The sequence below is a fragment of the Dermacentor silvarum genome, chromosome 2, assembly GCF_013339745.2.
Source record: "Dermacentor silvarum isolate Dsil-2018 chromosome 2, BIME_Dsil_1.4, whole genome shotgun sequence".
Lineage (NCBI taxonomy): Eukaryota > Metazoa > Arthropoda > Arachnida > Ixodida > Ixodidae > Dermacentor > Dermacentor silvarum.
Genome location: NC_051155.1, coordinates 89865648 through 89892405, shown reverse-complemented (window position 1 = coordinate 89892405; position 26758 = coordinate 89865648). Strand labels below are relative to the sequence as shown.

At 44.4% G+C, this 26758-nt stretch overlaps 1 protein-coding gene across 2 annotated transcripts; it reads left to right on the top strand.

Annotated features, from left to right (window-relative positions):
* The first annotated feature begins 1286 nt into the window (after positions 1-1286).
* LOC119441607 (small ubiquitin-related modifier) lies at positions 1287-18166 on the top strand. Of its 2 annotated transcripts, XM_037706214.2 has the most exons (5): positions 1290-1492; positions 1575-1631; positions 10950-11027; positions 15481-15552; positions 17986-18166. In XM_037706214.2, the coding sequence occupies exons 1-5, from the start codon at positions 1475-1477 to the stop codon at positions 18076-18078; spliced, it is 318 nt and encodes a 105-aa protein (XP_037562142.1). In that variant the 5' UTR covers positions 1290-1474; the 3' UTR covers positions 18079-18166. The 2 variants fall into 2 exon arrangements, with proteins under 2 accessions (XP_049517410.1, XP_037562142.1); XM_049661453.1 differs by lacking the exon at positions 1575-1631 and having other exon boundaries at positions 1287-1492.
* Positions 18167-26758: the final 8592 nt, after the last annotated feature.

The window sequence follows — 26758 nt, the reverse complement described above, 5'->3', positions numbered from 1 at the left end:
TGCATGTCCAAGTTTATACAGCTGATAAAACTACCTTGAGTCGACCCCATGGCTGCTTCACATACAACTCAGGGTTCCCCTACGGGAAGATGGCGTAAATTTTTTGAATATATTTTTTTATTATTAAGCCATCGGGGGTCAATTGCTTATACGCCAAATTTGGACATGGTGATTTTAAAGGCACTCCCATTTTTTTCTTAAATCATGAAAATTGCACATAATTTGATATATCGATAATCAACTTTCAACGCTCATTCGGTAATAGCAGGATCTCTGCTGTGCGCGCGGACGCTGCAGCAAGGCTAGAGTGTACGAGAATGGGGGAGTGGGTCCAGCGGACGTCTTAGCAAGCGCCGAGGGTGAAGCAAAAAACACGGAAAATGTGGCGGCGCTGCCGTCGCCTTATTCTGAATCTCCGGCCAATAAACGTTGGCTCCGACTGTTTTGGCGCGCTCATTGGCTGAGGCGAGCTCGTGGGCTGAGTAGCTGTCGTCTGCTCGACGCACCCCGTCGTTGTTGCGTCGTTTTGCGTTCTTTCCTCCGCTCTTTTTCCATTTTATTTATAGTAGATCGGTGGGGAGTAATCTCAGTGTTACCGCCAGCGAGTCTTCGCCTGTCAAAGATCTATGCAGCTGCGGTAGGGTCTCCGACGCGACAAGCGCCCGGCCGGCGAGCAGGACCGCTCATTTGAGAGAAAGCGACGGTGGCGCCACCTGGATTATCAATAAAAAAATGCCTCAGCGCAGAGCCCTCGCTGGGTCCACTCCCCTAATCTGCCAGGACCCAGGATCTCTGCCAGGGGGGGAAGGGGGTTGACAGTTTGCCTTAGTTTCAATTTCTTCAAGGGAAATTGTAAAAAAATTTGCTTTTTGCGCAAGTTTGCGAGTGTACAGACGATTGCGCGTCTTTCATCGAATTAGTTGCAGTACTCAAAGGCGCAAGGAAAGAAAAGGGGTTTAAAAAAGTGGGAGCTAACTCAGCCTCAGGGGGGAGGGGGGTCTACAACCCCCCCCCCCTCCCCTTCGGTGCGCCACTGACACACACACACACACACACACACACACACACACACACACACACAAAGAGCGATGTCTCAAATAAAAAAAAATTACATCAGTGCGCAGCGCAGTACAAAAACGATCCCGCTCTTGACACCTCCGCGGCGTTTGCGTCAAGGTAAAGTCCCTAGATTTCCTGGCAAAAAAAACCACCTAGGGACTTTACATCAAGGTTGCAGAGCCTTCGCAGGGAGTCCACCACCGCGAACGGGGGCAGCACTGTACCGGGCGGCAGGCAGCAGTGGCAGCAGCAGCAGCAGCAAGCAGCACGGGCTGGCACGGGCGCGATCCGCACTGACTTGGTTGTGCGTGTCTTCCTTGTGTGTAGTTGATCCGGTCGGCGCGCGTGAGTTTTAGAGACGGGTTACCGCAGTGCTTGGACCCCAGAAACAGCGCTACCAGCAGATCAAGCCAGCATGTCCGACGCCGGCCAGGTAAGATATAATGAATGCGCCTGCGAGTGTGACGATAGTTCTCGATTCTAACCTGACGCCCGCCATACTTCCCACCCGCCAGGACCCCAAACCTGAGGGCTCAGACTGCGAGTACATCAAGCTGAAGGTGGTAGGCCAGGTGAGATATTACAAAATCCATTGTACTGCGCGAGGTGACTCATAAGCCTAACTACGCGGCTACCGTTGAATGACTCGCTCCGCGCGCAACACAAGCCGCGTTCGGTGGCGAGCGGCATCGCTATCCTCGTGGTCGAAAAGACCCGTAGTGACCTGTGCCGGCTTTATGACGAGGCATTCCGGAATTTTTGAAATAGTTGGAGTAAGCTCCAGCGTAGCCGTTGGCCAGTAGTACACGCTGCACGGCACATCGTGCACTTGTTCTCGATTCTGTAATCAGTTCCGTCGCACCGTAAGCGATGAAAGAAGGGCTTGTCGCCGCGCCGAAAAACTGAATTAATGGACAGTCAGCGGAATCGCCGAGATCAGGCAGTCGGAGATGATTTCGCAATGTGCTTCCGACCCCGGACCCACGGCCCGAGCCCTGCCCGCATTATTGGGGCGGCGATCATGGATGAAGTTAAACCAACTGCAGAAAACACACGGATGTTTTTATTTTTATTTAGTATTTACGAATACTGTCCGCCTTGTACAAGGATTTTACATGACTAGATGGCAACGCGTGCATTAGGAAAACAAAGGCGGCGAAAAAAAGAAAAAAGTAATGACAACTGTACCATTATAACTGCACTGAGAATAAATTCATTATGGTGCTGTTTATCATTGTGTCAAATAGTGGGAATGATGGAGCAGTATCGGGAAAGTAATTTCACTCATTGATTCCGCTCTGGGAACAACAAAGGTATGCTTAAAATACGTGCAAAGCAGCAGGAGCAGGGATGACCATTCAACGGTGGTGCCACGAGGCTTCATTTTGATTAACTTCGAAATAATTGGTACTGTTGATATTGAATTGTTGTGCATAATAATTAAAGTATTTCAGCTTTCCCATATGGTTATGCATACCCGTCAACTCTCGAGAATTAGGTGTAATGTTCACGAATTTGGGCTTGTTCTGTGATTTTACTAATGGCTTCGTCAAGCACTACGGAAATAAAGATTTTCAAAATTGACAGCAAAAAATGCAGTCAAGAAGTAGTGCACTGCCTTTTTGTGACAATGTAAGACGGTAAACGGAGGGCTATTTTCCTTCGGCAAGTTTATTCAGACAGCTTCCTGAAACACGAAATCTACAAAAGGAAAAATTGGTGAAAGAGTCCCTGTGATCTAAAAGCTCTGTATTGCTTCAAGTATCCGTACCACACGGGCGAAGAAATTTACATTCACTTGCTAATGCCTTCAATTTAAATGCCATTTGTGTAATGCCACATGAACAAACCTAATGTCATTTGTCTTAATTTAATTTGTCATTTAATGCGTTTGCCTGAGCTCTCAACTGAGAAATGCGTAATCTCGACACTATAGCTTCTGCAGTGCAGTATAATTGAAGTACTTTAAATAGTGTGAAACATAATTTATTCGTAACTTTTCAACTACAATGCTCATGTCGGGAATTTTACTTGGCAAATTTCGTCAGGTTGGCATTGTAATGACTGACACGGCAGGTGTCATTTTGCTTCTGGGCTTTGAATTTGACATGTCATAGCCGAAGTTATTATGATCATTTGCAGCGTTGTAAAAGATAGCGAGAAACTCAATAATAGCATGATAGTATGATAGTATGTTTAGTTTTACACTTTACTACTCAATAAGGCAGAATAAACTTGTAAATGCCTGTTCACTTTTTAATTAGTGCCTGAAAATTGCTCATTTCAGAAGCAGCTGTCAACACCGTAATGTCAAATGGCAGCCTTCCTGAAAAAAAAAAGTCATTAGGGAACTTAAGGCAATAACGATTTAGTGCAATTTATTGTGCCTGTGTGGCACAGCTATAAACCTCTGCTATGCATAAGTTGCTACTTTTAATGTGCTGTGTCAAAGCCTAAATTTTCATATAGTGCGAATTTGTCCCACAAAAGGTGTCTGTCTGCTCAGGGCAAACATCAACAAAAACTGTGCTGATGCCACTAAAACTGTTCCTGATACTGCTTCTTTGATAATTCCTATAAGTATTTTTAAGAGTGAATGAGTAAATAAACAGACATACATGCCCTTACTTTGCCAGTTCAGTACCCGAGTCCTTTGTTGAGTTGTCTAACAGGACATTGTCACTTGCAAGCTACAGGTTGGACTGAAAGCGAGTGCACTTGTGCCGCAAATGTGGCGAGATCCAATAAGTAGGGTAACACTATTTTACTCAAATTGAGATCTAGCAAGTCTACAGGTAGCCCAAGGACTAGACACTGGGAGGTCACTGTCCAGTTAAACAAAAAAAAAAAAAAACATTTACAGCAGAACTCATCTCACGATGACTGTCGATGGTAATGCGAATAGCATTCGACACTAATTCTGACACTTTTGTTGCTTCGGCTATATGCTGCATACTCCGATATTGTCTCGCTTTGCTATGACAGTGCTTGCTAATATTGCCCTTAAACATGGTGGCATGATGCTGACACAGTTACGATGGAATGACGAAGTAGGAATTATATTGATAGAATGACAAAGGTGGTATAACAATGAGATGCCGATTCTTAAATTATGCAATGGTGTAATGACAACAGTTTGATGGTGACAATGATGCAACGACGTTGTGGCAACCGCAACAAGATCCTCGCCGTATCCGTGTACGCAGTCACTAGCCGAGCAGGTACAAATACTCCACGGGAAACTAGCTTGTACGGTACAGCAAGGGACCTGGCACTCGCGGGGTGAGCTTTGTAGGGGACGCCATACCCAAAACTAGCAAGGGTTCGATTCCACGCGTCAACAGGCATCGCATTACAGGGAAACGGCGCCGATTTTCGCTGTACACCGCCGAAGCGGCAAAAGATTGTCAAACAGTCGCTGCATGTTTCGAATACCGCCGGAACGGCGCGACACATAGTCAGGAAAAAGAAACGAAAGGGAACCATTCGCGAAGAAATGCATGGTGTACTTTTCACATTTTTGGCGGAAAAAGTTGGTGCAGTGCACTGCTGGAGCGCAATCGAGGTCGTTCAGAGCGTGCGTTCAATTTCGCCGGGCGCGGCCTAGGTCAACCATGGACGGCGAAACTGAACGCGCGCTCCGAATGATCTTCGATCGCGCCCCTGTCCTCATCTACGCTGCTAATGGGAATTACCCTAAATACTCGCGTAATGAAAGCGCTTTTTTTTTTTCCAGAAATCCAATGCAAAGTTGGGGTGTGTGTTCATTATGCAGAGTAAATTTTATGGCGTTTTATGAGTAAGCGTTCTTTGTGAAACTGCTCCAAATTTGAGATTTAGTGCTCCAAAACGGAGGTTTTTTTTTTGTTTTTTTCTTGGTAACCTGCTCCAAATTTGGATTTTCCTGCTCCAAAAGCAAGATTTTCGTGCTCCAAAAATTGCTCCAAGTTCTATTGTAGCTGTTGCACCACTGGCCATTGCATCACGACTGTTTTGATTACGTTTGCATGTGTAGCTAAGTATAGCTCGTACTTATTGCACAAATCTAAACATATTGTGCTGAGCATTTCCTTGTCTTCTAACTGATTTGGACATTTCTGAGTACTCGAGGGCTCTAAACTAGTTCTATAAAGACATTGCGTTGTACACTACAGAAGTTGACCATTCCAAGGCAGTGTCACGTGTTTGATTTTTTGCTCAAGAGATGCTGTTACACATAAACACCCTGGTAGACCTTAATTCTGGTATGTGAAATTGCCAGTTTTTATGTTGTAGCAGCAGCTTCTCCTCTTTTTTTATAAGTGGCATCTGCACACCTGATTATGTTCATGCATTAAGGCCCAACCGCATGCACGCGATATTCAAGCGACAGCGACAAGCGACGCGACTGGCACACCCTGTCGCGCTGTCGTGTCGCGGCGTGGAGCAACCACATGAACGCGACATCGCGAAAAAGAGTAGCGTCGGATTTACATAGTTGTGCGAATAAATGTTATCTTGTGCGTGTAAAGAAATCTCAATTTTATCAAAGGTCAATGTTTTATCTAGACCTAGCTAAAATATGCTATCATCCCCAGTGAAAATCCGTCTCATGCATCCCCAGTGGAACTCCGTCCCATGCCGCCAGCGTAAGGTGCCGTGGCGCCATCTGTTGAGTAAAACTTAAAACACTTTCTCGGCTCTCCGTGGCGTCTCAGGCCTAACAGCATCAAAACAAAACAACCGATCTCAATAATAACGACAAGAGAGCGCCGATACTTAGTCTTTAGCTAGCGATGAGGTGAAGCGATGACTGATTGTACTATTTATTTTTTGCTGTCACAGCAGAGAGCAAGTTCCAATAGCGAATTCAGATCCAAGCGGGCAGACTGATTGCTGCCATGTTGTTGTGCAATCGCTGTCCCCAGCGGATGTCGTCACGCTGACTTCCGGGCGACAAGCGATATTTTCTGGCTGGTCAGAAACCGGCGACACGACCAGCGACAGCGACGGATAGCCCTCCGCGACGGCAAAACCTGTCGCTCGTCGCCGTCGCTTGTCGCTGTCGCTCAAAAATCGCGTGCATGCGGTTGGGCCTTTAGATGAGCTCTGCATGAGTAAAGGAGCGCTGATAGAAATTTCTTGTCTGGTTTTAGTTTCTTCATTGGATAGCTGCTGACCCAGTAGTTATGCTATGGAGTGTCAATTCCTTGAGAACATATGACCAGTTCAGTGCAAACAGAGTGGCTTTGAGTGTAAAGCAGGAGGCATCATGTCACTGAAATCTGATGTGGTGGCCTCGTAGAACGAGACACCATTACCGTGCTGCCGAAAGCAGAGTCCATTCAGCACTTGATGGGATAAGAATGGAGAGCAGGTCCCCACCACGTTTCCAATAGAAGCACACAATTGGAAGGGATAGTTTGACAGCTTTAGGCAACATTTTTACAGTATGGTCTTCTGCAACGGGCTGACCGGCGGGCACTTGTCTCCTGCTTCATGGCCAAAGTCATGCTGTACTTTATATGTTGAACAGATCAACTAAAAGTTGATGTAATTGATTATTTGTGGTGATCTTGAGGAATTCAGTCGTCATCTGGCAATTATGGAGCGGACAGCTACCCAAAAGAGCAAGAAAAAACAAATAGTGGCTCACAAAATTTTCGTGTCAATGCTCCTTCATTACTGAGTATTGTCTAAATAGGAGCACTTTTCCAATTAAACCACTGCCTTGTTTGCGCTGATATTTGGTACAGAAGCAGCATTTCGCAGTGAGTTAGAACTGCATATATATATATAGACGTATAGCTTCAAGTCGGGCTAGTTGGTTGACATGCATGGTATACATATACAGTTCTCCCCAAAAAATAGACCGATCCCACCGACCGATCTGCGCATGCGCCGGTTTTCCGGAAGTAGCACTGCCACCATCTTGGTTGTAGTCAACTGGTCAACCACACCGCCGCAGTCCGCGCTTGTTGAGTACTGCGCACGAGCTTCCCAGACATCTCTGCGACTCCACCACCGAGAAACATTCGTCATGTATTTTAAGAAATTACATCAGCTGTTCATTGCAGCATGCGAGGCGAACGTTGAAAAGTGCCTGCTGCTCTTTCATTTCGGTTGTTACCCGCTGATTGCGCGTATCGTATTTGTGCGAGCTTTGTATGTAGTACATGCTGATGTACGCGGTCGCTTTGCGTTACTGTTTTTTCCCACGTGCATCTCGGTGACTGCAACATTATGTTTGCTTAGCGACGGACGTAATAGGATTTGTGTACCTGTTGGAGACAGGTTTAAAATGCGGCGCCGAAACTTTCGTGCCCTAATGATGCTTACCTTCATGGGTTTCGTGCACGACTTGCAGACTTCGGTAACAGCGATATCTAGAAGTTCTTAGGTAAGCTAGGCGGCGTTTTTAAAATAAAAACGCCGATAGCCAATCATCGCCAAGTCATCGATAGCCAATCAATAGCTAATCGATCAATAATCAATAAATTCCGAAAAATGCTGGGCATGACTTGGTAGTGCTTAGCCTAGCCCAAATACTTGGCCAATACCTTGCGATAGCCAATCAATAGTTAATCGATAATGATCAATAAATTCCGGAAAATGCTGGGACGACTTGGTAGTTCTTAGGCTAGCCCAAATACGTGGCCAATACCTTGCGACAGCCAATCGATAGCTATTCAATATTCGATAATCAATAAATTTCTGGAAATGCTGGGGATGACATGGTAGTGCTTAGCCTAGCCCAAATACGTGACAATACCTTGCGATAGCCAATCATTAGCTAATCGATAATCGACAAATAATCTATAAATTCCGGGAAATCTAAGTACACGGGTGTTTTCGCATTTTGCCCCCATCGAAATGCGGCCGCTATTCGTCCCCGTGTTTCTTCTCGCGCTGTGTATTACCAGTGCCACCTATTAATCCGTTGGATCCACGTCTCTCGAAGCTTTCCCTCATTAGAAAACAAATAGAATCCTAAGCCGTTTTCCCTTGTATGGTTGTTGTAGCACCCAGGAACGCAGCAGGTCAATCCTCCCATCGCACGATGGCTCCACACGAACCATAAAAACTGCCAAAAATCGTTCGGAAACAGGACGACGCATGCACAGGCAATCAGGGCGGCTGGAGCGGCCGGATGACTACAAGTACCAGCATGCACCGCGGCAGCGGTGGCGTCGTGAAACTGGCCGGTGGGATCGGTCTATTGAAAAAGCTTGCATTAAGACGCGCAAGGCCTAAGAACAGCGGAGCGATCATGATAGCACGTTACCTGTTCTGTCCACCAATTCCTAGTGTGCAACATTTGTAGCAGTGCTACTGGAAAATGTAAATTGTGCTGCAACGGAAGCGTGTGTTGCCATGCATCTCCAAAAACATTGAAAGATGCCTTTCGCTATAACATTGATAGATGCCAGCAGCATTTCATTGCCCATAGCTGAGTATAGTGATATTGTCACTTTTCGAGCGATGTCGCCGCTGACAGCACATGCTTTCGATTTACTGTGGATTAAACATGCAAGCGATGCACACTAACTTAGTATTTAATGTGGATCCACTGTGAAATGCCTTCGTGCAAAATTTCAGTGCACACAAGCCAGTGGTATAGTTAACTGCATGCCTACCAGCTTGTACTACTTTATTGCAAGTCTTTTAGAGGTTGTTCACGGTTGTTTTGTTGACACCAGTAATTTGAGGATTTTTCAATTTGCACCTAGTTTAGTGTAAAGGTTGTCCCGAATGAATGAAAATAATGTTGCGGACCAATTTATCATAGCCCAATTTTTCAGACCTGCCAATTATGAAACACACAGCAACGACACCAACTATTCGAACCAATATATAATGGTAGTCGAAATCTTGGCTGCCATTACATCAATATTTCATTGGTGCACCTTACAAACATTAAGTGTTCATGAACATGAAATGTTTGCAGCTGTTTGTGATTCTCTGGGATGGATAACTCCCTTTTGTCATGAACATTTGTGATGCATATCATTGTAGCTTTATGGAGCAGAGTGCGTGTTGACAGTGTCCCTGAAGAGCAAAGCATGTGAATCGAAAAAATAAACATCTTGAGTAATCAAACGATCTTTGGTACATTTCACCAGATTTAATATCTTATGGTTGCAAGTTCAAAGGTGCGCAGCACCAGGGAGAGTCTCAAGCACACTGGCAACTCTTTCACGTTTTTGTAGCGTTAGCCACACTGGCCTAGCCAAGCCCGTTTCGCGCGGCATATCAAGAGCCGTGCTGCGCATGCGCAAGGATCAGTGATGTCACACGGCTTGCGCACCGGAGCCGGCACCTCTCGCGCACTCCGGCGCCGCCAGTCTGCACATTCCAGAGGAGTGACGTCGTAGCTGTGGTAGACGCACTGGCGCCGGCTCGCGCTCGCTGTGCAGTCGCCGTCTGACACTGCGCTGGAGTCGCTGCGCTTCTGACTGGCGTTTGCCAGTGTGGTATAGCCATGGAGAAGGAGAGCGCAAATGCTGCTCAACAGCGCAGAAGAACGGAGAAGCTTGACTCATCGGATCCCGAAGTTGTTGCCTCGACTTAGCCAGTCTTCCAACTGCACAGACGACCCAATGGGGAAGCACCATTGATCTTGTCTATCAGAGACAGACAACTCCAAATACTGTGTTGGGGCCATAGAGACGGCAGCGTGTTACTTCACTGATCACCGAGCCGTCTTTGTGGCAATAGAGAAGCAACGTGACGTTGAGCAAAAATAAATATACATGTGCCACATAATACGTATACCGCATGTGTGTCATTGGAGCAGCAGTAAGCATGACAATCAAGCTAATCCTTGACAATCTAGACAACCAGGAAAGCTAAGAATAATCAGCTGAACCTTTGCTAACGCTACGTATATCCTGGCATAGCCGAGCTAAGCCACTGCAACTTTTTTTTGTAAAGTTTACGAATTGATTCATTCTACGATTTTACAAATATAGTGTCGGGTTTTATGAAAACTATTGCTCGCGAAAAAGTTTCAAAAATGTTCTGGCATCACTGTATTTCAAGAGATTGCAAAAATGCGGCCCAAAATATCAGTTGTGACGGTATCTTCACTGGACCTCGTGTGGCAGTGCACGGCATCGTATATCGCAAGCATAGCCTCCTGTATACTTTTCAGTGCCTGCGCATGGTGTTCATCAGAATCGCAGGGATAATGCTGAATGCGAGCTGATAATTAGTACTGCTAACAAGACTTCGAGCACTTTTTCCTGTCCGCTTCTGACCATACCTTTGGAAGTATTCTAATGGAGATGGGACACCAGAGGGTTGCCTGCTTGGAGGAAGTTCATACAAGTTGGTGAAGTAGGCGACATCAGCAGCAGAGTCACTGAATAAGTCACTGTGATCTAAAGAAAGAAATCTGTTGCTTGTCTGTCTCTACTGTTCCAATTGTGCTGCTGCTTGCATGCTGTGTCTAGAGGTAAATTATGGTTAGTAAGTCAAGTTAGTAAGTCAAAGGCTTGTGCTCATGGAAACGTTAGACAAAATGGTGCCGATTCCCTTTGCCCCTTCCCATTGTGTTCACAAGACATTTATAAATTTTTATGCGTGCTGGCTGGCAGATATGCATTTATATCTGGCAGCACTATCCTGCGTCAGACAGTGCCACCGCCTGCGTCATGGTCGTATGGTGTCACAGATTTATTGCAGGCACAAAAGGTTGGCACTGGAACAAGGAAGAAACTGCAGCTGGAAACTTGAAAGTGTCGGATACTCTTTATGGCTTCAAGTTGGAGCAGTTAGCCTACGATGTGTTGACTTGTACGGGTGTGATCAGCGGGTGGCAGGGGATTTGCGCTGATTTGTGCACCTTTCGGCCATGGGGTGCGCCAGAGCATCCATCTGATGCTTGTCCCATTTGACTGTGTTTGCAGGATGGAAATGAGATTCACTTTAAAGTGAAGATGACCACGCAGATGGGAAAGTTGAAGAAGAGTTACAGCGAGCGCATGGTGAGTTGGGTTGCCGACATGAGGCTGGGATGGGTTTCTCTTCTTGTCGTGTTGACAAAGCGTGAAAAGACTCATTCTGGCACTGCTTTTGAAAAATTGCTGATTTGCTCTGATGATTCTAGCGGACCATATTTTTAACAACCAGGCACGTTAATTCTAGATGAGAAAGGACTTTGAAAAAAGAGCTTCCCTAAAATAGAAGTTTAAACTGTTTCAGTAAATAACTTTTTTACAATGCCCCTCCCCCCCCCAAACAAAAGGGAACTTTTACCCTGTGAAAGGGCATGGTAAGCCAGAAAAAAAAAATAACAGCAAGAGACGGGAGGCATCGTTACCCTGAAGGTAATAAATTAAATTCCAGGGTTTTACGTGCCAGAACCACGATCGTGCCAGAACCATGCTGTAGTGAGGGACTCTGGATTAACTTAGACCACCTGGGGTTCTTAAACTTGCACCTAATGATGCACAGTACGTGTACATTTTTGCATTTCGCCCCTTGCTGATGTGGCCGGGATTTGATCGCCTTAAAGTTAGGTTATTAACAAAACGGCGCTTGTATATCCATTGAAGCACAAAATTAACTGAAACGCCAATGCATTTCTCTGCAATGTTCGGGAATTTATATCTAGAAACTGATGTCATCCTGAGAATTAATTCTAAGTGGATACGCCTTGCGAACTCCACGGCTACAATTCGTAAATTGCAATATGGGCCATCAGGTAATTAATTAAAACTTAATTAGTGAATTTTTGTTAATTAGTCGATTATGCATTTCAATTTTTTGTGCAAGTAATGTCTCCCTCTTCGAGTAGACCGACTCATTAACTAGGATTGAGCTATCTGCTACAGACAACCCTAAATATATTTTGAAAGTGTTCGCTGAAACACCCTGTATATATGTGTGTGTGTGTATTTCAAACTACTATTACAATAACTGAAAAAGCCTGGAAATGCATCTGTCAGGTATTTATATTTTTAACAGACATCTAGACCTATTTCTCAATCACACACGGTGAACCATCGAGGCCTGACAAATTATTTGAATTCGCATTTATTTCTTGACACTATAAAATTTATATGTGATGCAGGAACAAATGGCATCGACTGCCCAGAGGTCCCTGATCCAACCCAGTAGCAGCAGTGCAGCGCACAAAAAATATGCACATTTGTTGCAGACAATTTTGCTAATTAAACAAGGAATTTTACTTAGTGTTTAAGCCTGCAGCATAAATGTATCGCTGGTTAACGTAATAGTACTGTCGAGGTTATACAGAACGAAGTACAATCACCATAAATTACTCTCAATACTCAAAAGAAAGACGGCAGAGGTTTGTGAACTTGGTGAATTACAACCCGATTTCCAGGGCAGCTGTTCAATTTTTTTTTTTTTTTTCCGGACAATTGCACTAAATGTTTCGGTTTCCTGTAATTACATCGCATACTTTAGAAAGTTACCCGTATGTCGGTGTTCCGTTTGCAACCTTAATTGTCCCCGTGTAATGCTTTGAAGCACTTCTTGCTGGAAATTAAAAGGAACAGTAATTCACCAATACACATATTACTTCGCCAGAAAGTTTTGTGATGTCATCCCTCCCTTCCCCCCCCCCCCCCCCCCCTCAATTTTTGCCAGATTTGATATCTGTTGAGTTCACAGTTCTCCCAGGGCAGCCGGATAAATTCTGCTTTGTTCGTAATACACATCCATAAAGCTCCAGATTGCTTGCTTGCGTAATTTACTGCAAAATGATAATTAGTCTTCGGCCATTGAAGTTTACTTACATTGTACCCATACTTCGCCCTTTATTTTTGCCAAATATAAGCAGTGTTTTGTTTAGTCACCGAGGACATCGCTGAAACCAACTAGGAACGCCTTATGATGCATAAAAGTAGGGGGAGAAAACGATGGCCCAGTAATTAGTTGCAACGTTTACGACTCCACCAGGAACGTAAAAATTTTGCCGCACATCGTAGTTACCATGACCCCTCTCCCCTTTCCACGAAATATAAATTTGTTGTAACCAACAGCCATGTTGGAACAATGGGAAGCATAGCTGAAAGCGGCCATATCACACGCTCTAACACTTAAATAAGATTTTTTTTTTTTTTTTTTTACAAGGAGCATGTTAGATCCAACTGCTTGAACTTCACAAAGAGAGTTTTCATAGTGTACCGCCAATTTTCGGTGAAATTGGTCTTGGTGGTGTTTAGTTTTGTCGGGGGGGGGGGCTTTAATGCTACTCCACTCGTTCGACAGGAACATAGCACTCTAGACTGCTTGCATACGTAATTTATTGCGAAAGCCTCAATTACCATATATTTCGAACTTTACCCTAGACATCCTCAGAGTCACAAAACATGAAGCTGAATCCTTTAGTTCAGTGAGAACACACCAGGTGAACCCATATATCAGGCATGAAAAAGTTAAAAAAACAATATATATATATGATCATTCAATAAATATTCATAACGCTTCTAAATAACCCAAAACCTTAAACCTTCGTGATACATTGTACTTAAAGTACGCCTAGTCTATCAAATTATAAAATATATAAAGCACAGAGTTATCTTTGAACATTGGGAAACCCAGCTAACAACAGTGTGATACTTTTGTTGCAAACTTGACTTACAGCATAAACATAAACAAAGGGACAGCAAAACTTTGTGCTGTAAGTCAAGTTTGCAATGGAATACCAACTAGCCCATTCCCAAACCCTGCTTCAGGATACTTTCGAATACTTGCTTACAGTTTTTTTTTTTTTTTTTAAGCTACATTTGATCATCACGCATAAACTTGGCATATTGTTCCCCATATGTTCGCAAAATTTGACCTCTGTTGTATTTGCAACTATCACAGCGCAGCCGTCTATTCTATTAGAAAAGGACGAACTTAACTCACTCACTTAGAACATTGCCTACATATTGCCCACATCATGCCCGTAACTTTCCCCAGACATAAACAAGATGCCTCGTTTAGCTCACCGAGGACACTGGCGAAACAACCTATACGCATCCCGTATAAGTGCACGGGAACAAACGGGAAAACAAGGGTTTAGTAACACTTGCATTTAAAGCAGGAAAGTGAAATTTTCGCAACGCATTGCGCTTGAAATTCTCCCTATTTTCATGGAATTTCAAGTCTGTATCTTGTGCAGTTGTTTTAGGAGTTCGGGGAAAGCGGCGGTATGGCACCCTGGAATACTTCAATATTAACTTTCTACAATAGCTGTAATGAACTTGCATAAAAAAAACACTTATCGCTCGCCACTTGGGACATTGCTTCGTACTTCGAATAAATATAAACACCGTGCCCCGCATAGTTTACCGAGGATACCGGGATCAACAACTAAATGCCATGTATAAAGCATAAAAACTCGCGAGTAGCGGTTTTTCGAGCACATATGCAACCAACACAGTTCAAATTTTTGGTACACGTCACCACAAAGTGGCCTTCATTTCTTCAACATATAAAATATCTGCTGTTCTTGCTCCTGCTGGGAAACAAATAGCAGTGTAGCTCTTATTCAGAAACTGCCTGAAAATGAAATCGATAAAATCAGAAGTGACACAGGCCTTTAGAAAAAATTCAGTTAAGTGTTCTATTGGCATTGAAATGGCTCTGCACATTCAACCGAGGTCACTTTCACGAACATATATACGATAAGTCCTCATTACACACATAAATTCGGCGTTCGACCTGTAAATCGTGTGCTTAGATTTTTGATGGTGTTAAGATATTTAGACTGCAACGCTATGTAGACTATCACGGGACGGAGATTCAATAGTTCCAGCATTTGATTCTCCGATTTCATGCAGCAAGCAAGGCACACCAATCGTTCGGCGCAGCTGATTATAAATACTTTATCCGGACCTCTCCCCTCGCCCGAAGGTTAAATATATCAAGCTGGTTGTTTTGTTTTTTCAAATATGGTTAGGCGCTAATTTGTTACGGCGGGAACTGTCCAGCGCCAGGACTTCTGCGCAATGCAAGCGTGTATGGCGAATCCAGCGTGTCGCCCACTACAGCGCGTCATGAGGAGGCACAATACTCGCTGCCCAAACCGGGGATACGTAGTAAAGAAAAGTATTACTAACGTGGTGACTCTATTAAGAAAGCTTAGCTTCAGCTGTAGTTCCATTGGACAACCCAGCGTGTAGCCGAAAGTACCTGCTTTCGAAAGTGGGGGGGAGGGGGGATGGCATACTTTGCCCCCCACACACACACACTTTTGATAGCGCCTCCCCCCCCCCCCCCCCAGCCCTCCGGTAGATAGGCCTATGGGTTTACATGCATGGGAAATTTACACAAAGGGGTGTCTGCATTGTGTCTATTCCAGTTTGAGTGCATGCTACAAGTTGGGAGTGGGATTTGCAGGTGTCATACACTCTGCACTTTCGAAGGTTTTGGTTGCCACTTAATTCTAGTGTGAACATGTCATTTTTTTATTCTGTGCAGGCTATGCAAGTGTCATCCCTCCGCTTCCTGTTTGATGGCAAAAGGATCAACGATGATGAAACACCGAAACAGGTGAGTGGGATAAAGCTGGGTTGGCTAAGCAGCGTCTTGTGGTTGATGAACAACATTGGCATACACAAGCAGCATTATTGACTTTGACTTGACAAGTAATTGTCACAATGTTTGGGATTATGGAAAACATTGAATTGTGTGGAAGCAATCGGCCCTCCCAGGTCCAGCATCTCGGCACGTTGAGCAAACATTAACTTGCACTGTCTGCCCTTGAGACAAATTATCGTTTGTCTGATGAGCTTGTGCATATCACTGAAATGCTTGGACATGGCAGGGAGCTAGCAGCAGTGGCAGAAAAATCGCTTGGACCCATTCTCTCGCTAACAGGCGCGTGTACTAGCGCGTGTGCCGGTGCGATATGAGATGCCATGACACTGGCACTCTCATTTTTGCTAAATTTTCCCTGCGGAACCGCATGCATTATGCCTATTTCAATGATTTGGAGCAACCATTCATGTCCTTCCACCGTGGTGGGCACAGCAGCCACACTCAAGCTTTGTTAACGTTACTGTCAATATTCACGTTGCCCGAGTCGATGAGAACACTGCGCCACGCACTACCGCCATACAATGTTGCAAAGGGTTGGCAACATTGTATGGAGATCACTGTTTGGCTACACTTGATAACGGTTTGCGGTGATGTTCTCTACCTTTCGAACATCGCATCTTTTTGGCCCGAAGCGACATATAGATAACGTAACTTTATGGCTCTGGGGTGGATGACGTGCAGTCGTAACGCCGAGACCCTATCCAAGACCTTCGCAGAATGTGGCAAATTAGATTCTGAAGTTAACGCTAGGCTAAGGAACACTTAGCTCTCGTGTCTTGTCCCGTTGGTAGCAAAATATATCACAACCTCTCGAATAAAAAATAGCCACTGTGCTCGCAGTTTCAAAGTGACAGGTAATCGGAACCGCCTGCCGTTTTGAAAGAGCTATACGGAGCCCCATCTAGTTATTTAGATGGATGCTTCTAACGGAAATTTGTAGCTAGGTGCAGGAACAAAAGTGAGACTGAAAATCTGGTTTTCAGACCAAAGTGCTGCGAAATTGTAACTTCCGATGCCAACTTCAGTGCCGGTAATTTCAGAGCGTTTTTAAGGGCGAGTTTATATATAACGACCGCTTCTCATTGAACTATCAAGTTCGTTATAAAGGGGGTTCTCGACTGTATATGCGAAATAGCATAGTGCGGTCCTCATTTTAGAAAGAACAGACTTTGGACACAATGGACCATTCTCGCTGGATTGTTAACAGTCCTCTATAACGAGTGTCGTTACTTGTGCACTCTGTTATTTAGTGTTTAATGTAAATTGCAGTTTTATATAGTGGGCCACATGTACATCAGAAGATAAGTCAATTTAGTAACAAGCTAGCAGCCTGCCACAACCTTTCATAATCCTAGCTGCGTGTTTATGATGGCTTGTCACTTAACTCTCGGACCGAAAAGAGCAGAGTACTCTGTGTTGCTGTGTTGTGTACAGTCAATGCTGAAAGTTCACAAACCACGAGATCTGAGTAAAATCTGAATGCAGCCTCCTATTAATTTTCAGCCCATGCTATAAGGCTTTGCTGGGTAGTCAGAAGCTGCTTCAAAGTTTAACATTTTCGCACATCCTGTCGCCCATAAACTTTTCAGACTCACAGCAGTCCAATTCAAGCATCTTGATGCCGTGGCACAGGCTGGAACAGCGCCTGCAAACTGTGCGTAAATAGTCACAAGCACAGTATACAGGGTGTTTCAGCGAACACTTTCAAAATTTATTTAAGGTTGCCTGTGGCAGATAGACCAATTCTAGTTAATGAGCTGGTCTACTCGAAGAGGCGGACATTACTTGCACAAAAAATTGGAATGCATAATCGACTAATCAACAAAAATGCACTAATTAAGTTTTTAACTAATTACCTGATTGCCCATATTGCAATTTACAAATTGTAGCCGTGGAGTTCACAAGGCGGATCCACTTGGAACGAATTCTCGGGATGACACCAGTTTCAAGATATTAATTCCCGAACTTTGCGGAGAAATGCATTGACGTTCCTGCTAATTTTGTGCTTCAATGCATGAAGCGACGTTTTGTAAAGAAACTGATCTGAGCCGAGATAGTGTAAAAGTATTGCAATCTGTTTTTGTTCCATATCTGCCATTATCCCTCCTGGTAGGTCAAGATGGCTTGGGCCTCACCCACATAAGCACTGCGCCTGCCCGTATGGGCTCGGCTCTGACCATTCTGACAATCATGGATGGCTAATGGTCAATTTGGAGTAAAAACAGATTGAAATACTTTTATGTTATCTTTACCCTGATGCTCATGTCTTGGGAGATCTGCTGGAACACCTTGTGGTCGTTGCTTTGTTTTGTTTGTGTGCAGCAAGTCAACTCTCCATGAACCATGCTGCATGTGTGTTGAGATCCCCGATGTTGTTTTGTGCAGTTGGAGATGGTGAATGACGATGTCATTGAAGTGTACCAGGAGCAGACGGGCGGCCTACGGATAGCACCAGCTGGCCTCCGGCCATCATCCTGAGTCAACTTCCCTCCCCATGCACCAGCGCGCGCGCGTGTACACACACACTCGTCAAACATTGTCATCTAATAAAATTCATGTTCAGTCACTCATGAGTATAAAGTGGATGCACAAGGTCGTGTGTTGTTGAAGGCAGATGCTGGCCAACCTTAGGCCCACGCTGCTGCTTGTGTGGGCCAGTGTGGGTGAAGGCATATGGATCAGAGGATTTTGATTCATTATTAGAGTTCACTGCCTTGGTAAGTGCTTGCCAAAATCTATCTCACAAACGTGTTGGGACGAGGGGACCTCAAGGGCTCTTGTACGGCACTGTCTTGCTGCTCGCCATCATAAGACGCTTGCTGAAATATCAGTCGGTGGACCTCTCCAATTTGCTTGGGCGTGAAGGGGTTTTCTATAGCATGGCTCAAACGTCTAGTGCTGAATTCCTTCAGCATCCTGTGGAATGGTCGCCAAGCGATAATTTAAACTCTGCAGAGACTGCCTACTCTAGAAGTCTGAACAGCAGTCGGAAAATAAAAAATGGGATGTGCTAACATGTCAACACATGGCCACATGCACATATGCTCACATGCATTTGGCGAGTCTTGCATTCCAGCCATCGTCATGCTGTCGTAGCAGGTACACGAAAGTGTGGTCAGTGTCTGCATCAAATCTGCACCTCCTGGCAATTTGAGGTCGACCATGCTCCACTAGCTAAATGGTTGTAGGTTTCTTCGTAACTGCATTGTCTGGCACTTCCCTCACCTCATCACTGCCCTCGTCGGCCCAGACGTGGAGGTTTGCGCGATTTAAGGCTGCTTGGCCGTTTCGGATACGACATGAGGGTCTTGAGCTGAGCTAGTTTACGTTCAACATGGTAAACAGCGCCGACGATGGGATAAGTGATGCGAACAGGACAGATGCGCTATCAATCAATTCTTATTGGGCTGGCTGAAAACTTTTGTGTCATCTGCCTTATGCTGTATGACTCTTTGTCTGAGGCTATATTGCTATTACCACATAAAGGAACAAACAATGGACACATGGAGCGCAAATTCCAAACATGCAAATGCAGCTTCGACAGCTTGGATTGTCTTTCCCTTTGGTCTGGTCTCCACTAGTCGCAGACCAGGGTGTGGCTGGTGGCCACTCGATCAACATGGTTGTAGCAGTGGTGTCCTGTGCCACTTTTGGTTTTGAGGAAGCAGCTGACAACATATCAAAGCAAAAAAAAAAATGTTGCTAATTTGGTTTTTCTGCTCACTTTGGTGGTCGAACTAGCATGCTGTCTTTGCTGGCAGAGCGCTTTGAACGACACATTGCAAGGCATTCGAAATTTCAATCACGTTTATGTAATGTCTATGGCTTGAGTGGCAGTTCAGTGACGCCAGTGGTGGGAATGATCCTACAGTTGCCCCAGTCTGTTACATTTTGTTTAAGCTGCTACTTCAGGACGAGCCACACTGTGCAGTCTTGGAGGCCATTATGAAGAGGAGTTGTGAACACTAGGTTGCGGCTGCCACCACATGAAAGTGTCATTGTTTCTCCTGCCATTCATGAAGCTAAATGAACCAAAGGGTTGCTGAGCTAGTCAAATTCACTGCATGCTCGCGCATGTTTGCAGGCCACCATTGGGCCACCTATTTGCCACATTCGCGGGTTGTGCGTAGTTTAGGATGAAGGTCTGTCGGCTCATGGGAGGTGTGTGCTAGGCCCATTCCGTTTTGGGTTGTCCCACATTCGTACTTTGTACCGGCGATGTGGCCTTGGTGGCAGAGGTGTCCCTGAACTGTGCCTTTGGCACGGTGGCTGTGCCATGGCACTCGGCAAACTGAAGCTTGTGCCATTGCATGTTACTATTAGCTGCTTTGATGTGTCGCGCTTGTAACTCGGCGCATTTGTAACTCTGCCGTTTTACTAGTGAAACGACTTTAGGCCTAAAATAAAATTGCTCGAATAGCCATCCTGCATACCACGTGACCGTATTGCCGTGATTTTCTTGAGCCTTCGTGTGGCTTCCTTGACCGCAGGAGACGTGCAGTATTTACTTTTTCAAGCATGCAGGTTGGCTCTGTGTGGCCCCGTAATGGTTGTAATTTGTTCGCGAGTGATCGCATATGTGAATTATCTTCCTCTAGAGTGTTTGCAATGACATGTGACCGGTACTCTGGAACCATTTCTGCCGTGCAGGAATAATGTCGGTCCAATAACCATTCAAAATCATTATTGTTGACTGCTCCAAAATCTGTTTCAAAACATTCTTGGTTATTCTCACTACCGATTGCTCTCTGAATTATCAGAATAAGAATACAGCAAATCTGTCAAGCTCGTTCGTGACAAAGTTGTATACACTTGTGAAGGTTTTATTAGCTCCAATCTGTTAGCTGGACACTTCTTTTATAATAGTGCCATGAAATTACAAAGTGCTAGGTTATTGCATTATCTTGTTCAGATCCCTTTCCTGTGAACTATTGTTTAATGCAGTGTGGTGGAGTGCAAGGCGATGCGACACAACCCAAATGTTAACAGAAGATTGAAAGGTGCAAATGTCATAGCTCACTTAGGGTATGCCACCACCCTATACTAACAAAAGAAAATTGTGTTTTTAAAGTTCTTATTTATGCTTTTAAGACATCCCCAGACATGCAAAGTTGGGTTTTGGAGAGAATTGTCTTGCTTTGTTATAAAAGTTTTAAGCAATTTTCAAACTGAGAAATGTTTTATATGGTGTATGAAAAAGTCTGCAGTATTCAATTTTCTGCAATTTCTTCTAATGAAGTGTTGGTAAGGTCATTGCAAATAAAGATTATTCAGTTAAACTTTTTCATATACTCCTTCTTTGCACATTGGGCTGTGTAATGAACCAAGATGACTGAAGTGCCATATGACATTTTATTTGAAATATTGTTGATTTTTTTATTCGATTCATTTTTTGGCTTATTTGACAACAGTACCAAGTCATTTCCCATTGCTTCAGTTGCGAGTTTCGACTGTTCATGCAACAGGGATTTTGGTTCAGTAAATAAAACAAATGCTTATTACACTTGACAAAGTCTGAAATAATTTTTTTATTCAGAAAAGAAATATGTTCGATGCATTGGAGAACATTTTGCAGTAAAAATTATCTTACTGTTATTTATTTGAAAAGATTTAGCAAAACCCTATGCATTGTCTGAAACGTAAGGTACCATGCAGTTTCATTTGTAACTCAAAAATTCCCAAATTGTGTAGTGTTCCCTTGTTTTTTAACATTATTATTCAGTTACAACAAATAAGAGCTATAAAGCATTTACACCATGTTTTGTCGGTGTTAAACATAATCTCTCACATGGGGAGGGGACACTATGTTCGAAACATTAACACTAGGCTTTTCCTGCATTGAAGAACAGCTGACCACCTTTCTTTGTTGTGCTTATTACACTGCAGTTTTCTCGTTTACATTGGTAGCTATAGTGTGGTGAAGTTCAGATTGCAAAAGCAAGGGAAACAGAAGTTTGCCAGGAATTGGTACTCAAAAGGGGTAGAGGTGTGCGAATGGTGATTTTTGAGACCAAATCGAATAGTGCTAGAATCCAATGGAATAGTTTTTGAATAATGAACAGTCATCACAATTCATATAAAACGATGTTCACATCCTAGTATTCTTAAAGTTAGCAAGTTGCTGTCATTACATAGTTCATTCTGAAGCGTCGTTTATTAAAAGCATAAATTGAGCCTTAGGAGCAATTAGTAGTTTCTTCACATGCACAGAACTCTTCAGAGAGTGCAGTTTACAGCCTGTAAAGTATGGCTACCTAATCGATGTAGCCTCCTCCACTACGCAAGTTATGTTTTATGTCTGTACTATGCCCGCTGGGGTGAAAACTTGCTGTACTTTTGTTCCAATTTTATGTTTATTTGGGCGCAGTTGGCATTCTGAAGTATTCGAAAAATATTCGCATTTACGAATAGTGACTATTCGACTTGAAGACCGAATTGAATAGCTCAATATTTGATTCGTTATTCGCAAGTTGAATGTTTTCACTCCCCTACTCAAACGCCACAGTGCACGATGGATCTGGCGATGGGCGTGGTTCGGAAAGGGCTTTGCAATTTTACAGGTAATGTGGCTGTAGTATTTTGGAATCAAGTTCTGCAGTGAACGGAGGCATTCGGAACGGGAATGTGAGGGCACGACAGACCAGGTGCTGACTAACAGTGGTTGTTATTCAGTAACATATCTGTTGTTGTCTCACCGTCCCCTCTTAAGCGCCGTTTGTTCCCGTCCTAATGATGTACCAACCAGCCCAGTTTAGCGCAGTCCTGCAGAAACAATCTTGCATCTTTGCACTCTTCTCAAATATTCTCTTGCACTGAATGAATGCTTTAATGGTATGCATTGGCAAAGGGCATTTAAAAACACCTCCTGTATGAGCCTTTCGACTCTAAAGTTTGCTCTATGTTACGGTCTTGCGCCAATTCGTTAATGGCGACAAAGGCACGCTTGATAAGCTGAAACAAGTTGGAATAGAACCTGACCTTTACGCAACATAAACTTATCTCACAGTTCATTGGCTGTTCATTGTGAAGGCCTCCCGTTACAGCACTGATGCTGCATAACAAGCCAGCTACACATGGAGTCGCCCCACGATCAAAATTGGACAAACAAAATGTGGGAGGAGACGAGCTATGAATTTGGGGAATTTAAGCTCTCCTGAATGTTCTTTTAATTTCTTTGTTAATTTTTTTTTTTTTTTACGATTGCTGGAGGGGTGTTTCAAATCTTCTGTTGTGTTTCTCAAAACCCATTTTTTTCAGTTTTCATACACCAACAAGCATTGCTTTTGTCTGATATTTTTCAATAATAAATAATTATTCTTACATAGTTGGCAGTGCAACGAAGCACCAAAAATAAAACCATACGACAACTTTCCATATGGCTCCAGTTTATAGTGAGGTAAACTTAACAGAAGAGCAGGCTTTCTGCTTTCTTTGGTTATTTCATCATACACTCCCAAGATTCTTATATCGTTAGTTTTGGTTCGTTGTATAGATCAAAGCCTCTCCTCCTAAGTGAATGGGAATGGTTTGCAGAAATCAATTGTGATTGATGAGAGCTTGCTCTAGAATGGCCTGTACATGCACTGCTCGTTTGGCAACAAATTACGTAAGTTCTTTGGCAATATTCTAAAGAAGGTGCCATGAGAATATGCAGCTTTCCCAAGGCAAGGGTCTTGCACTTTAAAGCAAAAAGCTTTGATTGGCTTTCTTCCTGTTTTTGAGGTGGCCAACCAGACTATCGCCACTGGTAGAGTGAGAAGACGGTTGCCAAGGAGGTGGCGCCAGTGGCCAGAACTAAAGTAGGCCACTGGGGGAGAGCGAAAGGTGCCGGTGTCTCTGGACCTCGCTGTTTGGTCGCAGAGGCACCAAAGGTACGCCAGAGGTTGATGAACCTTGTGGATTGGCAAAGTGGTGGCCCATTATAGTGTGCTGCACAGTGACTGTGACAGAAAAGGAACAGACATTGAAAGAGTGCCGCGAGGCACAGAATTAACAAGTGGCTGCCATGACTGCCGAAGAACGAGAAACGTTATGCCAATGTCGCATGGCTCGGCAACAAAGTGTGGATGCCATGATCACAACAGAATGGGAAGAAATGTGCCAACTTCCACAGAATTCAACGGATTCAGAAAGCTGCGTGCTTACTTTGACAATCATCTTGGCTGGTTTACGCATAATATTTTGGCGAGTTGTGCCTAGCCCAGGTTTCATTACTAGCTACACAATGCTAGTGACTGAGGGGCCTGACATCCATTTCTCTAGGCTGTTAGGCGAGGGTCAGCAAAATTGCAGGTTGATGCGGAGTACCATGTGCATTCCTCAAGAAGTCCCACAGATGTGGGAATTGTGCAGGCGCCTCTGGAAGCCTGACGAGGCAAGTGAAGGGCAAGGCTTTCGGCCACGGTGCACAGGCTACCCTCATGCCTAGGGAGTTTAGGTGGGTGGGGCAGATTTGTTTAAGTGCAGGCTAAGCACACGACCTAAGCGTGTGAGTGTTTGTGACATGTATATCTGGGCTGTCAGGCCATAGCAGAAGAGAACCTGGGGCAATGACAGGAGTTGGCTTGTGCCAGCTTGGTATGATTCCTGGCAGATCAGGGATGCGAGCTGCTTGCATACCCGAGAACCCAAATTCTGCTTGGGTTTTGCTGGGACCCAAGCAGTTTGCATACAAAAGGCACTTGTGTCTCCTAATTTAAAAGTCTGTGGTAAACTTGGGTTGTGCCTCGGGATGGTTCAAGATGCCGGAGGTTGGTACTGCACTGGAGCTTAAAAGCTCTGCATGCTGCAGTTGGTGACGGGCAGTGTGGCCACCTTCTACTAGTAATGTGGCTTGACGTTCGATTGCTGCTTGTCAAGCTTGCAACGCAAAGCAAACTGATGGCCAGGCGCCAAATTATGTAGCGACACCCATTTAGGAAAAGGGAACGCGCTGCTTCTTCGACCGCAATTGGTGCAGCTCGTTTGTCCTCGCAGAGCAGTTCTTACGGCTGTCGTTTCCTATTTCACGAGATTTGTGTTTTACACTGCGCTCTAATGAAAGACGGCAACGGATATATTGAAGGTGGCCAAAATAGAAAAGCTAGGTTGTGACAGGCAAGATGTGCATCTTCCATGGTGTTAAAGAAAAATAGTCTGTCTTGGGATGCGGTAGGTACCTTGAAGTTAGTTGTATGACTTAGCTGCGATGTAGAGTCTGCCATAAAAGTTTGCGGGACGCAGGTTTCGCGAATAAGTTTAATTCCTGCGAAGCCTGTGTACACAGCGACAGATTGAAACTTTCAGGCTGTAGCTTTAAGACTTTGTGACCTACACAGTGATCCATTTAATTAGAATTGTCATACCTTAACAGAGCAGAAATTTGCATTTGTTGTGGAACCTGTGTCTTGTAAACTTTTGTGACCGACTCTACAATTGGCTTTCGCCAAATGTTATTGTCTGAAAAAAAAAAATAAATAAGTGCACCCTTTGTTTACTTGCAGTGCACATGCATTTCATATCATTTGCCCTTCAGTTAAGGTGTGTAAGTAAAGATAACGTGCTTATGTAGCTGCAGTAGTGGTCTTTACTATGCAAGAGTAAGAAATGCTTGCAAGAAGATGATGTATACCCATGCATGACTGTTTGACAAAGCGAGGGTTGCCCCAGTGTATGATGAGTTGCAAGTCAGGGCTAGTGTTTCATCTTGCTCTCTGTCCTGTCTATTGCAGTATATTTATACTTTACAATTCCATTTCTTTTTCATGCCAAAATCCCCAGTGCGGGCACTGCAGTGGGACATAGTGTATTTCCAAGTATTTTTTTTTTTGTTTGCGTCATTCTGGCTCTGAAAGTTATTGAAACTGGCAAAGTTCAGTCTGTTGCTCCATTGAAATACAATGTAATTAATCCCGTACTGTTAGAAAAGATTAACTAGTGTTGAGGAGACTCCATCAAAATCCAGAACACTGCAGCACGCTGGTATGAGAACTCCAACGGGTTCCGGCTCACGCGGCCAATCCAGGGGACGAGGCAGCCCACCTTAGTGCTCGAGGATTTGCCAACTTAGTGGCAGGCCCCTCCGACCCTGATATGCCCAGCGCGAGCCTCGCTACATACCACAACACGACATAATATTGCATGAGTAGGCGACCCCCCCCTCTCCTCGCCCTCGTCTCGCCTGTGAGCAGGCTACTGTCTGGCGTCAACTACAAACAGCCTCTTTCTCTAATCCTTACATACTCTCCCCTATGTATCCGGGCGACTGTGAGCGTAACTGCACCTCGTGCAATGTACGTGCCACTTTCGCCCACGTGCTATGGGGATGTAGGGCCTTCCCTCCTCCCTCTCGGCTCTTGCCGTCTCCCTCACCCAAAGCGTGGAACAGCCTCCTGCAATCAACCGACAGCCGCATCCAGACCGCAACCATCCTACAGGCCCAGGACGTCGCGGGGCGGTTCCACTGGCCTACCATGTAATGAGTCACATGGCTAGTTCTACCTTTGGCGAATAAAGTTGTTCTCTCTCTCTCTTCGACGTGGCTGTGCCACTCGTCTCATTGAGCTTTTTTTTGTGACTTACAAAGCGTCTTCTCATGGTAAGAGCGAATTATTTGGTATTGCAGAAGGGCCATTTAATAATACAAATCAAATTGTTTTTTCTCTAGTGTGTCCAATAAGCTTCAGAAGGCACTTGCATCTTTACATGTGCAGTACAGGTTCTTCAGAAGGTGATTTGGCAATAAGATTGTGAATGTCTGGTGATGACGTAGACGGGCATGCTGCAGGCAGATGTGATAACAGTGTGATTAATCACTAGTGATGCATTGTGCTGTGAAGCAGGCTTCAGACTGAACAGGAAGCAGGGGTCAACGACAGACAACAGCTGGCAAGTTCAAGATGACTCCGAACCTTTTACCTGATGCATACTGGCCTCCATAAGTGCCAGTGCTGGGCCTAGATTTGATAACACATTCTATATTATAGTCTCCCAACTACATCCCCATAACAATATCATCACAATAAAGAGAACAATTAAAGTAGAAAATGGTTCGTAATGCTCTTATTGAATGCCAAATCTCTGTGGTTCTATGGAATATTGCCTTTTTTCTTCAAATTTATACTAGATAATCGTTTAAAAAAATTGGCCAATTGTGAGTTTTTCGTGCTATCGCAAGAGT

Coding starts and splice junctions, on each gene's coding strand:
- LOC119441607 (XM_037706214.2), top strand. Junction 1,632..10,949: donor AGCTGAAGGTGGTAGGCCAG/GTGAGATATTAC, acceptor CTGTGTTTGCAG/GATGGAAATGAGATTCACTT. Junction 15,553..17,985: donor ATGATGAAACACCGAAACAG/GTGAGTGGGATA, acceptor TGTTTTGTGCAG/TTGGAGATGGTGAATGACGA.